The sequence below is a fragment of the Podarcis raffonei genome, chromosome 4, assembly GCF_027172205.1.
Source record: "Podarcis raffonei isolate rPodRaf1 chromosome 4, rPodRaf1.pri, whole genome shotgun sequence".
Classification (NCBI taxonomy): Eukaryota; Metazoa; Chordata; class Lepidosauria; order Squamata; family Lacertidae; genus Podarcis; species Podarcis raffonei.
Window position 1 is genome coordinate 26,293,429 of NC_070605.1, and position 16,169 is coordinate 26,309,597.

The 16,169-nt window shown below is 38.5% G+C and overlaps 1 protein-coding gene across 2 annotated transcripts in view; it reads right to left on the bottom strand.

Moving 5' to 3' along the window:
• Window positions 1-16,169, bottom strand: part of MIPEP (mitochondrial intermediate peptidase) — a 52,475-nt gene that overhangs the window by 34,031 nt on the left and 2,275 nt on the right. For both annotated transcript variants that reach the window (XM_053385886.1, XM_053385887.1), the window contains exons 2-11: window positions 15,909-16,082; window positions 15,188-15,276; window positions 14,057-14,143; window positions 12,649-12,712; window positions 12,130-12,312; window positions 10,867-11,023; window positions 9,624-9,672; window positions 9,043-9,103; window positions 7,516-7,568; window positions 2,362-2,515 (exon numbers count right to left, since the gene is read on the bottom strand). In XM_053385886.1, the coding sequence (XP_053241861.1) occupies window positions 2,362-2,515; window positions 7,516-7,568; window positions 9,043-9,103; window positions 9,624-9,672; window positions 10,867-11,023; window positions 12,130-12,312; window positions 12,649-12,712; window positions 14,057-14,143; window positions 15,188-15,276; window positions 15,909-16,082 (1,071 nt within the window). The remainder of the gene's footprint in view (window positions 1-2,361; window positions 2,516-7,515; window positions 7,569-9,042; window positions 9,104-9,623; window positions 9,673-10,866; window positions 11,024-12,129; window positions 12,313-12,648; window positions 12,713-14,056; window positions 14,144-15,187; window positions 15,277-15,908; window positions 16,083-16,169) is intronic.

The window sequence follows — 16,169 nt, forward strand, 5'->3', positions numbered from 1 at the left end:
GAGGCCTTCCTTTTGGGCATAGTTGGCCAATGGGTGCCAAAGAAAGATAGAACATTTTTTATGTATGCAACAACAGCAGCAAGAATACTCCTTGCCAAGTATTGGAAGATACAAGATCTACCCACCGTGGAGGAATGGCAGACGCAAGTGATTGACTATATGGAGATGGCTGAAATGACTGGCAGAATCCGTGACCAGGGAGAAGAACTGATGGAACAGGACTGGAAAAAGTTTAAGGACTATTTACAAAAATACTGCAAAATGTTTGAGTGTTAATATGATGTGGGAAGTGAAGGTAACAGGGTTTGTGGGATCTGGTTAAATGCGAATGAAAAGAAGAATGTTAAAAAGGATAAGGGGTTATGAACAGAATAATATTATGTCATAGTATATAAGATGAGGAATTGGGTTAAAACAATGAAAAATTGGGACATAATAATTAGAAGAATATAAATTTAAGCATGGTTTAAATAAGGGTTTGAATTTGCTGAAATTGATTGGAATAAAGAGGAACACAAAAAAGGGGGATGTGAGGAGGTCAAGACAGAGGGGTATGGAATTTTGTAAATGTAAGAGAGTGGATTTTTCTTTTTTCTTTTTTTCTGTTTTTCTATTTTTGGTTATATATTTTTGTTTTTCTGTTTATCATGTGAGCCTCATTTATGGTAATGTTATATTTGAAACGATGAAATTTTTGATTTGTAAAACTTTAATAAATATTTATTTTTTAAAAAAATGAAGTATAAGTGAGAAAGATGACCCACTAGCAAGCATTAAGAAAAGGAAATAAAAAGATGTGAGAAAGCCAGCATGCCCTGGACCTGATAAAACTGCTTTTAAATCTTTTCTTAGCCACAGTACTGATTTTAATGTCACATTTTCCTACATGCATGTTTTAGATTTTGGAAATACCGTATTTTTCGCCCTATAGGACGCACTTTTCCCCCTCCAAAAATGAAGGGGAAATGTGTGTGCGTCCTATAGGGTGAATGCAGGCTTCAGGAAGCTCTCCGCAAGCCTTGGGAGCCCGGCGCGACTTCCCGCTGGGCTCCCAAGGCTTGCGGATGGCAGCCTACGGGCTTTCCAGGGAATTCCCCCACCTCCTAGCAAAGCCAATAGAAGCCGCGCAGCCCTTTTAAAGAGCGTGCGGCTTCTGCCGGTTTTGCGGGAGGTGGGGGAATTCCCCCATCTCCTAGAAAAGCCAGTAGAAGCCGCGCAGCCCCTTTAAAGAGCGTGCGGCTTCTGCGGGAGGTGGGGAATACTCCCAAAGCTTGTCGGGGCTGGTGGGGGAAGGCTTGCGGATAGCAGCCTGTTCTGGGGGCTGGGGTCGGGGGAAGCTCGGGCTTCCCCTGCCCCAGCCCCCCGCCTAGGGGGGGAAATAATGTTTTTTTCTTTATTCCCCCCCCCCAAAACTAGGTGCGCCCTATGTGCCGATGCGCCCTATAGGGTGAAAAATATGGTACCGTAGAGAAAAGAAAAGCAGGATACAAGTTCAAGCATTAAGAAATAAATTTAAGTTGTAAATATTTAATTTGTTTTGCAAATTTGTTTTCCCATGATCTTCTTTAAAGTTTGTTCCAACTCAGAATCTGAGGTTGGTTGTTGCCCATGAAAGCTCATGCCATTTTGCAATAAAAAGCTTATTAAAAGTTAGTCTCAATGTGCCATCAAACACATTTTCTTTTGAAGTTTGTGCAGCTCATTCTTAGGTCTTGGCTCTTTCAACTTTACGAAATTTTTGCCTGTAGCCATTTTCAAGCTGCTTCCTTAAACGTATTTGTAAAATGCAAGGAGGGAGATGTTGCTCCAGAACTGAGCCCTTCCTCAGTGGCCTTGGGCAAATATTTTTCTCAGTCATCACTGGGCACCAAGGTGAAGGGAACTGCAGGCAGTTCAAGCTTGAAAATTCACACCCAACAGCCCAGAATCCTCCTGGCCCAGGAAATGTCCAATTGTTTACCAGTATGTGACCCAAAATTCCCATAAATGTTGCCCTTCCTTGACTATCATCTAGATAGTGCCACCAGAATCCACCTCTTCATTTTGCTGTCTGTTCCCTCCCTTTGGCCTAAAAGCCTGACATATTTCTCCGTTCTTTAAAATCGAAACAAGAGAGATATTCTTAAGCGCCAACTTGGGTACAAACAAAATAAAGCCTTTTTGCATTTAAAGGTGCTATACAAAATGATTGTCAATGGTAACAAAGACAATGCAGGAATTAAAAACAAATAGCTATGAATTGCCCTATGAGGTGTTTTTCGGTGTAATTCAGAAAACTTCCTTTCTAAGCATCTTGTGCTTTGCTCAACAGTGAACTAGATTTACACAAGGGGTCTGAAATTCAGGACTTTGAATTCTTACCAGTTTGCGAACATCCTCACACCACACCTCTCCCTTCACGGTCTGTTCAGCATAAAGAGAGATCCCTAAGAGTTTATTGAACAAGATGTTCAGGCCTTCCATACATGCTCCAAGAGAGAAAAAGGGGCAATACAGGCTGGGTTCAATATTATACCTAAAACATACAAAATGGAAGGAAGGAAATGAATTATGAATAGCTACAACATTGTCCCAATTTAAACAGTTTATATCACGCAATCCCCAATTAAATGAATTAAAACATCACACTTACTAGAAATAGCCCATCTACTTGGTTCAACACTTAGGCAGAAACATGGTCTCATTCACATGGCATGCTAAGGCAAACCTTGATTTAGCATGTCAACCCAAACATGTAGATTCCAGAAATGAGCTTGCAGCTGCTTTGCTCGTCCCGATCGTATTTGCTGCTGAGTGGCCCTATGCCAAAGTTTTACTTAGCAGGTCATCCAAACCAGGAGACATGGCTAAGCTCTCTCCTTACTAACCGCAAGCTGTAGTCAATGTTTGTTCTTCACCCTAGAAGGTGGCCTACAAATATTTTCAATAAATAGATGAGGTGGATTGCACATGTAGCACCACAATTTTATTTTTGCTAGATAAAGGCAAATGATTCCTGTGTTCTGGTGTTCAGCTACAATATTTGATCCTAGCTACAGTATTTTATGATCATGAAGCTGAGGCTCCAATACTTTGGCCACCTCATGAGAAGACTCCCTGGAAAAGACCCTGATGTTGGGAAAGATGGAGGGCACAAGGAGAAGGGGACGACAGAGGACGAGATGGTTGGATAGTGTTCTTGAAGCTACGAACATGAGTTTGACCAAACTGCGGGAGGCAGTGGAAGACAGGAGTGCCTGGCGTGCTCTGGTCCATGGGGTCATGAAGAGTCGGACATGACTAAACGACTAAACAACAGCAACACAGTATTTTACATTAGGAAAATGACTTTTTTTAAAAGCCAGCCAATATCATAGTGTGGTTATACACATCTATAACGTGACCACACATGGAATACTGTGTATAGTTGTGGTTGCCTAAAATAAAAAGGGTATTGTAGAGCTGGGAAACTTTCAGAAAAATGCAACCAAATGTTCAAGGATTTTGAGCAATACAGAAATGCATTGTGGCTATGTTCCACTTCCACTTTTGAAGGTAGTATGCTTCTGTGTAGCACTTGCGAAGGTTCGCAAGTGGAGAGAGTGCTATTGCACTCAGATTTTACTTGTGGGCTTCCCAGAGGCATCTGGCTGGCCATCATGAGAACAGAATGCTCTACTAGATAATAATAATAATAATAATAATAATAATAATAATAATAATAATAATAATAATAATATATTTATACCCCGCCCATCTAGCTGGGCTTCCCCAGCCACTCTGGGCGGCTTCCAAAAAAATATTAAAATACTATAATACATCAAACATTAAAAGCTTCCCTAAACAGGTCTTTGGGGCTGATGGGCCTTTGGTCAGATCCAACAGGGCTCTTATTGCACTCTTATGCTAGCAGAGAGGAGCAAAACAGTCCAGACAGGTGAATTCAAAGTAAACCATTAACTATGGCTCACCATAACCCACAAATTGAGCCAATGAATACCTGTAACAGTAGGCCCCCCCCAAATTTCTATGCTGCTAGTACTCAAAAAAGGCACAGTGATTAAGTGCTATGAAGTGCAGCAAACATACAAATGAAAGTAAGGAGACTGCCCCACCCTGTCCCACCATTCAATGAATTATCTCAAGCGTGTGGTTTTTTAAATCAAGCAACAACTGATTGTGATGCAACCTGAATTGTACACAGGATACAGCTAAAGTATACAAAGTTTGCTGACAGTTTTTCTTGCTCATAAATATAAACATATTTCATATACCAGGTTCCTTCCAACTCCTTGGTTTCTAGAGGCAAAGCTTGATATGTTACATCAGGATTACCACTGTAATAAGAGGTTTCCCCCCCCCCCATAACACATTTCACAAGAAGGTAAATGTAGGATTGAGAAAGCACAATAAATGTACTAACAAAGTTGATAAAATGATAGCGGGCACTGGGTTCTTTATTTGATGTGAAATCCTGTTTTAGATTAAAAGGATGAGTTATGGGAAGAAATCCAATGGCCTTAATCATACAGCATTTGATTTACTAGTATTTTGAAAGGCAAGACACCAAGCCAGCTGCTTTAAACATGAAGTTAAATGGTACAATGAGGCGCTCATTATTCTTCATGAACAGCACGATTCAAATTGAAAAGAAAGTACTGCTAAAGAGCAATAGATGTAGTGTGCCATTGTAAACAATTATTTCTAAGCCTAGATGGCTTCATTCAGTCCAAATAAAATGAAGGAGTATAAAACGGCATTCATTTAAGTTGTACATTTGGAAAGAAGTTAAGACTCTTGTGTATTATGGCTGTCATCAACTTTATTCAAAATCTTTTTGATAGACCTAGTAATTAAAGGAAGGATTATATTTACTCAATATCATTAATCACCGAACATTCAGAACTGTAGCTATCACACGGGGAAATAATTTCTTGCAGCATTCCATAACCATAACATATGCCAATAAAAGGGGGAAATATAATATAATTACCCCATATAAAACAAAGTCTTGGTTTTTTGTTTGTTTGATTGTTGAGCATTTTGAGATTTTGTTTTAACAACCAAAACACTGGAATACATTAGCCAAAGAAATGACTCATTTAAATCATTTCTAGCATTAACTGCATGCCAGACAACAATACTTACAGACTTACAGCTTAGTCCTAAATAGGTGTAATCATTTATTTCTCATATTCTGCATGTCTATGCTTTCTCCAAGTTGCTCAGGGCAGTGTACATGGGATTACCCATTTTATGTTCCCAACAACCCTGTGGCATAATGCAGAGTAAGAAACAGCGATTGGCTTAAGGCCACCCAAGGAGTCCTATGGCCAAGGGGTGTTTTGAATCAAGTCTTCCCAATCCAAGACCAAGACTATTATCTGCCTCACATGCTGGCTCTCTTAGCTGATGCGTACTTCAGATTGCAGTCCTGAACAGTTATTTGAAGAAAGAGACAAACATGGATTTAAAACTTTCAGATTGTGTGTGTGTGTGCGTATGTGTGCATGTGGATATGTGTGTATGTGGTGGTAGTTCTGCGCACGACTGGCATACACCCCCCCACACCATGAGGTTTGATCAAGATGAAATGTAGTCCTTGGGCCAAAAATCAATCAATCAATCAATCAATCAATCAATTCTCACCCTTGAGCTAAACAAAACATACTCCCCCTCAAGAATACCACTGTAGTGTACTTGATTAGGATTTTAATATGTACTAACCTTGAATTAATTTGGATAAGGAAATATGATACTGGGAAGATACTAGGTAAGTGATAGGCATTATCAGGTTTTTGAACACTGAATTGAGTGTATAATTACCAGTCCCTTTTTATATATGATATGCAGAATAATGTTCTCCATGCTTATATATCTTGAACGCATTACATTAAAAAATGTATACATAAATAAAATGTGTTTTGTAAGCCCTCAAGTGATTGGGAAACAAAAGGAATTGGAGGGAAGAGGATATATTGGTCTTCCTACTGACAACTCAGATTCACTGGATTATATTTGATCTCGCCAGCTTCCTAGCTGCAGTCCTGTCTAATAAAAAGAAACAAACCAAATTCCACATGGTTGACTGCCAGTATGATCCAGAGCAATGAAAGTTGGAAGAAGACAAAGGAAAAATCTGGTTGGCAATTTTGGGTTAAAAGCACTGAGTCAAATTACAAATATATGTAGCAATACATTTCCATTTCGTAATGTATTAGTATTGTTTTAGTGGGCAAGGCTGGATGTGATGTTTTGTTTTTATCATGATTTCAGTTATGGGGGTTTGTGGGGGTTTTTTGTACAAATGACGGCCCTTGACATATTTCAGAATTTGATATCCAGTGTTCCGAACATGCACTGACGTATTCGTCATGTCCGTATAAATGATATGACTACAAAAACATATAGTCAACACAAATGCCACATCACAGACAAAACATCATTTTAAATGACATATATCTAATCGTAAAATGAAAACTATTGCTGTTCTATGATGGCAAAGCTAAGAGGCAGCTCATCTTTCCAAAAGAAAACTTGACAAAGCTATGCAAAAAAGGTGGCAAACTGATGCAGGAGCTCCCCCTGGTGTTTACAAACAGAAATGTTACTATTAATAGGCCTGGACGCAAAATCCTGCTGTACATGTGGAAGGGCCTCAGGCTGCGGGACATACCTGTCCCCCCCACCCAACTCATCTGTGCCCCCTGCACCCCTGAAAACTGACTCCAAGGAATCAAGATGCCTTCCACCTTAGTTTTAGGGGAGCTGACGATAGTGAGAGGTGGGCTGGTAGACTTGCCCAGGGCAAGTTCTTAACCTGAGGTATTATTTCTGGGTTAGCGGAGTCTGTAACCTGAAAGGTATGTAACCTGAAGCGTATGTAACCCGAGGTACCACTGTACGTTCACTGACTGTAATGTGTCTGTTATGCTGTAAGATGATAAACTAACCACAATATTATTTTATTACAATAGCTTAAGGTATCACAATGCCTCTCTTTAAAGATCAACTGAGGAAATGAATTAACTAGGAATAATTATTGACATGTACATGGTATATATGTGTTTTGCTGGCTTCAGTGTGATTTTTAAAAAATGTATGTTCAGTATTTATAATGAATATTATCTGGTAAGACACTGGCACATTTTACTTTGGGAGGATTCAGTTATATCAGTTAAAAAATCCAACAGATAGCAGAGGGGTTTAAATGCTTTCCCCCCCAGAACACACAGATGGTTTTGGAGAAAGGTGACCAATACAAATAGATTCCTAGCCATATCCTCCTGCACAGAAAAGAAAACTACAACCTGGTAGTTATCTCAGCTCTTATACAGAAAATATATACATTGAAAAGTTGTGGCTGGCAAACAAAAACACACATTTCAAAACAATACAAAAAGATAAAGAAACAGTGATTCGCTACAGGAGTATATATGATAACTATAGCAGAACTTTTAACAACTAAAAACTAAATATTAGAATGCAAATAAAGTGCTAGATACACCAGTTGCAGCAGAAGGCCATAACACTGACCTCTCAGCACGCAGGACACCACTGTGGTATGGATGATCCCAAGGCATCAATTTCTGTAAATGAAAGCATTCACATTTTCAAACACATAACACAAATCAAACGAAACAAGACAGATACAACAGCTTTCTTTCCACAGCAGCATTTCTGTAATGACTGTTTTCACAGAGCTTTAGGTGCTATCTTATCTGCCCTGTACACAACCTGACTATTCGGCTTATGCATGGTGCATGGAAATACAATTGACAAGTTCTGGCCATGTTGTTTTTCAAACATATATATCATTTCATTGCCAGTGTTAAGGTTTTACAGAAAAGTGTATCAATAATAACACAACAAGAAAACAAACAAAAATAAAGTCCAAAGCAAGAATTAAGCAAATAATCCAGCTAAGCACGCTGCTAACATCCTAATATTTTAGCAAGCCAAACACCCTTTGAAAAATTATGGTTTCCACCTGCTATCAAAAGATGAAGAAGGATGTTAGCAGGTGAGCTTCTCTAGGTACAGAGTTCCTTAACTGGGTTCTAACACTGAAAAGGCCCTACGTCTTATAGCCACCCCTGTAATAAATGAAAAATATGTGACTAAACACCAAGCCAATAACTGGAAGCACATGATACCTGTATTTCAGTGATGGCAAGGGCTATCAATGACATCAAAGGCAAAATTCAAGATAGTTTTTTTAAACCAGCATCTCTTTAGTACAGTAACTCAAGCCAAACATCTCCTCCCACATGCATCCACTCTAAAAGGGGCATGTTCAGTTAAGTATCTCCAGTTTTCTGGAGCGAGGAGAAATACAAAGAAATGATGATCAGGAAAGAATTTACCTACCACTTCTGTGTATTTTACAAAGGAGAGCACAGATTTAACACATCTACATCATTTACAGATGATATGACCGCATCAAAGTACAAGCAGCAAGTGAAAAGTGGCGCTAAGTGAACTTGCCTTGAGCATTCAGGACAGGCAGCTAGAAGATTTAAATATAATCAAATAATGTGATCTAAGACTTAAAAGGCTTCAAGATGTCCACTTGTATTTATCCAACCAAATTTCACTGAGGGGCATTTGAGGTCCCAAATTATACATTGTGAAGCAGAACTATTAGAATAATCATGCAGCAACCCAGTTATTGGAAAGACCGTGGTTTCTGAACAAAAATACTGGAGCCTGCCAACACACAGGCTAGACACATGCAGTTTTTCAAATCTGGCCTCTGCCTTTTCAAGCTTGCAAAAACTAATTGAACAAAATGTTTGACATACTCAAGAGAAGACATTACATTTTCCATCTTAAGTTTTGGCTACCACATAAATCACTGTGTTTAAACCAATATCTTCTTTTAAGTGGTTAGTTTCCCTTAGAGAAAAGAGCCTTGAAACCCAACACCGTTATAATACAAAGCCAAGAGAAAGAGAAAGCTTAGATTACGTCAACTTAACTCTGAAATTATAGAAAGTATTTTCTCAAACTAGCATTCAACTCATTCAAGTTGAGAAAAAGTAAATGCAAAATATAACTTACTGATTTTATAGGATTTAGTTTCATTTTCATGCCTTTCATCATTTCAAAATCCTTTAGAGTACTGAAAAATAATTTCACCATAATATTTTGTTAAAGTGCATTTCAAAAGACTTTGTAGTATAATACAATTACTAGACAATCATTTGTCCATTTTGCAAATAAATGTATCTTTCACACAAGCAAACGAACAAAATGTGCCATAAAGAGTTGTGATTCTTCTCTGCTTTTTTAGAATAGGTTTTTCAGTAAGGGATAATACTTTCCAATATACAGAAAATATTTGGCTGGTTTCCCTCTTTACATCACTGGAAAACAGAACATTGGTACGTTTACCATGAAAGGGCCTTTTGGCTGGCAGTGAGACATCCACCGTTCAGAATATTTTTACAATTACAGTCTGACCTTAATCTGTAGTTGATTAGATATAATCCTTTACAATAATCTTGCAGAAATAAGGTGGGGGATTAATTATGAAATCTAAGTGTATTTTTTATTGATTCTGCTAGTAATATTACAAGATTTTTACCTTGCAGCAAGGCAAATTTGTTCTCCTTTTAAATCTTATTAAAAAATAAACTCACCGACTGAATAACTTATCTGAAAGCTTCTCAAGAAATTGCATTACTTTCTCTAAAAAACAGAATGGAAGAAATATTGGTACAGTAGGCAGAAAGAACACTTAATAAATAATTTATATACAGCTGTAAACTTTCATCTAAAGTAATCTTCTAAACGATTCATAATTCAGAAGTGAATTAAGTCATAGTTTTTAAAAAAAAGGCTGAATGTAGTGGTTATCTGTTTTATTTACTAAAGAAGCCATTAAGCAAAATTAAACCTGAAATTTCTGACTCTGGATACATTAGTGTAGGTTCATTTTCAGCCGTACAAAAACTACAGCAGGTCATAGCTGAATCAACAGAGCTGACTAGTGCAAGGTTTCTGGTTTCCTAATTTAAAGCTGTCTGATAACAATTCAGTTGTAATGCAGAAGTTTTGAGTATTCAACTTTACTACGGCTGAGGAACCTGTGGACCAACAGGTATTGTTTGACTCCAACTCCCATTAGTCACAGCAAGGATGGCCTGGGATGGTCAGAGATGGCAAGAATTGTAGTCTCACAACATCTGAAGGGCCACAGGTTCCCCATGCAAAGTTCACTGGAACTTTGAAACAATGTGAATATATTGAATAAGGAAGTTCTTCATAAGCAGCAAATAATAAATACTCATGGACAGTCAACATAACTAAAATAACAAGCAGCAACATTTCTTTAACACAACAATTTCACTGAGACATCATTCTATGCAGTGTATTTTGTATGAGGATGTAATATATTTAAAACATTCTGACACTGCATAAATTAGTGTTTGACTGCAATTTCATGTTCCTTGGGAGAGTGTGCCCGGACCATAGGATTCTCTGACGCCCCCTTTCAGAGGATGGAGAGAAACAAAGGTCCACCTTTAGAGAGGGAGATCCAACCTCATATGCCTCCCCCATGAGGCTGTGAAAAGGTCCACATAGTGCCCCTCAGGTGTTGGGAGAGGGCAAATATGGGCCTTGCAGGGTGCTGTCAGGGGCATGCCAGGAAAGGCTGTAGATCCACAGGATTCAAAGGCATCCCACTTTCCTGAAACAGAGCTAGTGTTATTTCCCTCCCATTTGAATCAATATGAGAGAAACTGTTGCCAGGGGAAGGGGAAATTGAACACGAAGGAAAATGCTCCCCTCCCACTTTTCTCTCCTCCCATGTACTACTAATCTCTTGTAACAATCTGCACAGCCTGCATTTATCCTGGCATAATTCACAATTAGCATTACCTGGAGTTTTGGCCATTGTCCCCTGAAGAGCCCGATGAGCAAATGTATCATATCCTACTAACTGGGCCAGAAGGTTTCTGCTGGTAAGAAGTTCCTCTAAACAGTGTAATTGCTGAGCATTTGGGTACAGGAAAACCTTGTAGGCAACTTCACGTACCTAAGGTTAATTCAAAAGAAAAGCAATATATGGACAACTACAATAGCAAAATGCAGAAATTGATGAAAAGACATTTATATTACAGTGGTACCTCGGGTTAAGTACTTAATTCGTTCCAGAGGTCCGTTCTTAACCTGAAACTGTTCTTAACCTGAAGCACCACTTTAGCTAATGGGGCCTCCCGCTGCCGCCGCGCCGCCGGAGCACGATTTCTGTTCTCATCCTGAAGCAAAGTTCTTAACCCGAGGTACTATTTCTGGGTTAGCGCAGTCTGTAACCTGAAACGTCTGTAACCTGAGGTACCACTGTATACAGTATCACCCTGTTGCAAATGAAGGGAAGAGACAGTAGGAATATTCACTTCTTCCCTAACTGGTCAACAGTGGCGTAGCGTGGGGGGTGCAGGGGGGGCGGCCGCACCGGGCGCAACATCTGGGGGTTAGGGTTAGGGGGCGCAAATCCACGGGTTAGGGGGCACAAATTACTTGCCTTGTCCCGGGTGCTGACAACCCACGCTACGTGACTGCTGGTCAATTTCTGAATCCCTTTCCCCGGTCATTAGATGGAGCATTAAAAAAGATAGCATTTGCAAATTTAGTCATCGCACCTATAGCTTAGGTGTGGGGTATACAGTTAAAAGACCTCCATGCAGACAAATGGATATAGTTGAAGGTTTTCTTCCATCTCATGTACTTAAAGAACCTAGCTGAAAGTTGGAAGATCCCAGACAGACAAAAAGAAGTCTTCTTTACGTAGCACATACTATGGAATTGTACTGATGGTCCCCAACTTGGATTGTTGGGTTTTCCCAGTGTGAAAAGAACTTTTCAGCTGCCTGCCTTGCTTGCTTGGCAAGGCCCACTCAGCATATCGGCTCCAGAAGGCTAGGGATGCTGGCACAAGACCTCACAGGAACAAGGATGACTCCAAGAGATCTCATGAGAGCATCCTAGAAGCGATGCGCCAAGAGGGCCTTGCTTGCATTTAACTTGTGGATTTCAACCAAATGGCCTTCAACCACATAGGGTTGAACTAAAATGAGTTAAACGCTTGTAAGATGTGATTGTACTGCATATGGTGCTGTAACATACTTCATGTATACATACCAGATCATCAGGACTATCAGCACTGAGACCACTGATTTGGGCATAATTGCCTTCAACTGCAAAATGATGCCGAATGTGTTCTGGTAAAATGTGCTTGTCAACCTTGTTTGGAAGATGAGATCCTATGAGAAATTCATTACACAAATCCAATATTTTGACATTGAGATTTACTGCTCTTCTTCGCTGCAAATGAGAAATAAACAGAGCAATAAATATTTCTTTAAAATATAGTTTCCGTTAACATCTTTAAAAGCTTTAGTTCAGATTCCTGCATTGCACTGGTTCAGCAATCTGTGGGAATATTCCCATGCATACATATTCCTTATGAAATTAAGATGTTTTAAAAACTAAGACGATTGTATCTTAGCTGTAGAAATTAATACCATGCCATTAAGGTTAAGGATCATTGTATTCTGTAAATCTTGATTATGGCGGTTAATCAGCATATTATGCTTGGGATAAGGGCTTAGTTTCTAGAAGGCTCAGCCAATAGCCTTTCTTATAATGGAAATAACTTACCTTTTCTTCATCCAAATGAATACCACTGATCTCAAAATCAAACATGAAAAGTTCTGCTACTCGCCTGAAATAATAAAATCACATTAACTCCAGGACATGTACTTTTATAGACTCATCCCTTTTACAGATATATATTACATTTTGCAGATTATTATGTTGCAGACCAAGTTCTAATTTGTCAATGTAGGGAACTATCAACATAATTTATTCATTATTTAATATAATTTCTATCCCACATTTCACCACAGGACCCCAGAGAGTGTTACAAATATTAAAATACGTTAAAAAAATCAAAAGCAATGCACAATTCAATTTTTTTAAAAAAAAATTCCTCCATCACTATTTCTGTACAGGCAAATTGCCCTGAAATATCCAAATGGCCTGGAAGAAGAGGAAGATTTTCAGCTGGCACTGAAAAATGGACAGTATCAGTCCCAGCCATGCCTTACGGAAGGATATTCCACAATCTGAGTGTGGCATACAGGAAATATTGAAAATCATTAACAATGACATACCAGCTGACTTCACAGTCAAGTCAGCACAATCATGAACTATGCAATTTACTCACTAATTGCCTGGTGCCGATGAAAACAAATAATAACATGGATCCAAGCTCACCACAATGGAACATCTTTTTTTTTAATGAAAATAGCTTTCCATATGGCATACGTACAAAACAATCCTAACCATGTGCTCTCAGAAGTAAGTCCTGTTGAATTCAATGGTGCTTACTCCCAGGTAAGCAGGGTTAGGATTGCAGTCTCATGGAACTAAGTGTCATAGGGTGTTGCTACATTGGTGAAATAAACTAGATACAGACAACCTTCATGTTCACAGGGAAGACAAATATTTGCATTGTTTAATTCCTTCTAACAATAGATATTGTCATGTCTTGCTTGCAAACTTTTTTGTGGCACACTGACCATAAGTCTGATACAGTTCTGAGGCCTTAGACAAAAAAAGTCAAAAGGAATTTAAGATGACCATGATAATTGGGGTGTTAGGATTACCAACCCTGACCAAAGCATGGAGTTTTAAAATTTCCAGAGGAAAGCACAGAATTTTACAAATTTTACAAAAGTCCCTTCAGTTTCAGAGCAGCGAGTAGATTCTGGATTGAGGAATGTAGATGGAAGCATGGTAAGTCTACCAAAAGACAAGTCTGGATATACTGGATATATATTTCAAAGCATGAAATGGCACTTGTAACCATAGGTTACCTAGACCACTAACAAAATGTTTTCCATAGTTAAAGACTGGAATTAGACTCACAAATATGGTATACTATGAAAATAATTCTCCGTGTTTTGAACTCCCTATATTGTAATAAGGTATGCAGAACATTAAATAGTCAACATTCTGAGTATCATGAAGAAATATCTACTGAAACAAAATTAAAAATGTGTACCTTGTTTCTGGATCAAGGGACGCCATTACACCTTTATCAGCCAACAACTTTCTTAGACTTTGGCACAAATCTACATCTGTATTTAATCTAGAAACACAGAAGATTAAAGGATCAGTTGCTACTAATACAATTGTTTCACAGTACAATAACAAAAACATTTTTAGGTTTACTATTTCTGCAGAATTTTGTTGTTGTGTCTTTTAAACTGTCAGACACCACAGAGTGTTAACATCACCATAACCAGTGAAGTGTAGATGAGAGCAACAGATCAGTCAACAAGTACTTATTCACAACACAACAATGAAAACAGGTAGTGTATTAAGATTGCTGCAGCCATAAAATGAACTAATAGGCAGCAAAAGACCCCCAACCCCAACCCGAGCAACAGGGGCCTTGCTGGGTGAAAAGGTTTTGCTCTCCAGCAGTCATTTTTGGGGAGGCAGCCTTTCCCCTGCATCATGCAAGGCTATTTTAGCAAGAGACATTATAATAAGTGGCTCCTCCCAATAAACACTTCCCATCTTAGAATTGTGGCATGTAGAGTTGGAAGGGACCCTGAGGATCATCTAGTCCAACCCCCTGCAATGCATCCAGATGTTAGGCCTGCACTTCTCATTCAAAACAACTGCTCAGTACTACTTCTTTTCTTTTTTTAATTTCATGAAAAGCAATCATGCTTAAATCGATAAGCGTTTTGGAGCTAATTAAATGACTGGGTTATTTTTTTTAATGGAACTCTTGGATTTCATTTTTCTTAAATGACCACTCCTGTAATATGGACTATTGCTTTCCCCACCAATAGGATGATGTCCTTCCACTGGCATGGAGAGAACATAGAAAAATATTACACATCGTAAAAGGATAGTATCTCAATTATAATTAGAAACGCTATTAGATTTCAGTCTGGAAACAGCCCTAGTGGTTAGGAAACATGTATTTAGAGTTAGAATATCAGGGCTGTAATTACTATAAACTAACAAATATTTTTACCAGATTTCTTAATTGGAAGAGAGATTCTCCTTGTTTCCATAAAGACTTTAGAACACATAGGAAAACAAAACACCTTGTTGTCTACTGTTCATAGCAGCATTCAATAAACAGATAAGCTGTAACATATTGAATAAAACATACTTTTCTACCATAGTGCCAATGCTTCTGCAGGCTTCCTCAGCAGCCTCTCTGAAAGCAAAATCTGGATGGGCAATTTTCACAAAGTCAGCCTAAAGCAGTAGAAAAAAGAAACTATAACAGTGATAGGGAAATGTTTGTTTTTATATTTAAAGAAAAGTTAGAAATTTAAACTTAAATTGCCATGTGAATCTTTTTTCATTAGAGCCTCTTGTGTTTCATAGCAGTACAATCTATTGATACTATTAAACATGGCATTTTCCTCACACAGCCTCAGGAAAAAGCACATTTAAATTGTTTTCATACACAGATGAACATGAGAGTAGGAAAGTCTTTGTACCACTCTGCTTGAGGATCAGCCACATGTCTATCCTACTGCCTGTATACATAATGGGAAGCCATAGTTAGCAGTGGGTTACCAAAATGTATAAAACAAATACATGCACAATCTAACACAACGGCATAATCCCCAGTAAATAAATTACTGCCTAAAAGGAATGTATTAACAAGCCCAATGCTCACTATATTGGGCACTACATTTTAAAAAAGAAATCAAGGAGTTAGAGCAACAGGCTTGTCTGTTTTAACAGGAAATCTCATTTAGTTTCATTGTTAATTATAACATTGATATACTTCCCATTGCATTTGACAAAATTTACGCAACTGGAATCTAGAAATGTGATAATTAACAAATGGCAATTTCAAAGTTTCAAAAGTATCTTACCAGATCTGCTACTCTACACAAAGCATCTGAGAGCTGATCAAAGATCATGACTATCTCCTTCCCAGGCGGTGTAGTACATGCTTTTTGTACTAGCCGTTCTGTTTCTTGCAGTGATTTTTCTTGAGCTTCTTGAAATCCTTCTGGACAACTCAACTCTGGTACACCAAACAGACCCTAAAACACAGAGAACGGGTCCCATAAAAATAATAAATACACTACAACTTTTCCAGTTTCGCAGCAATGCTATAAATTATAAACCTG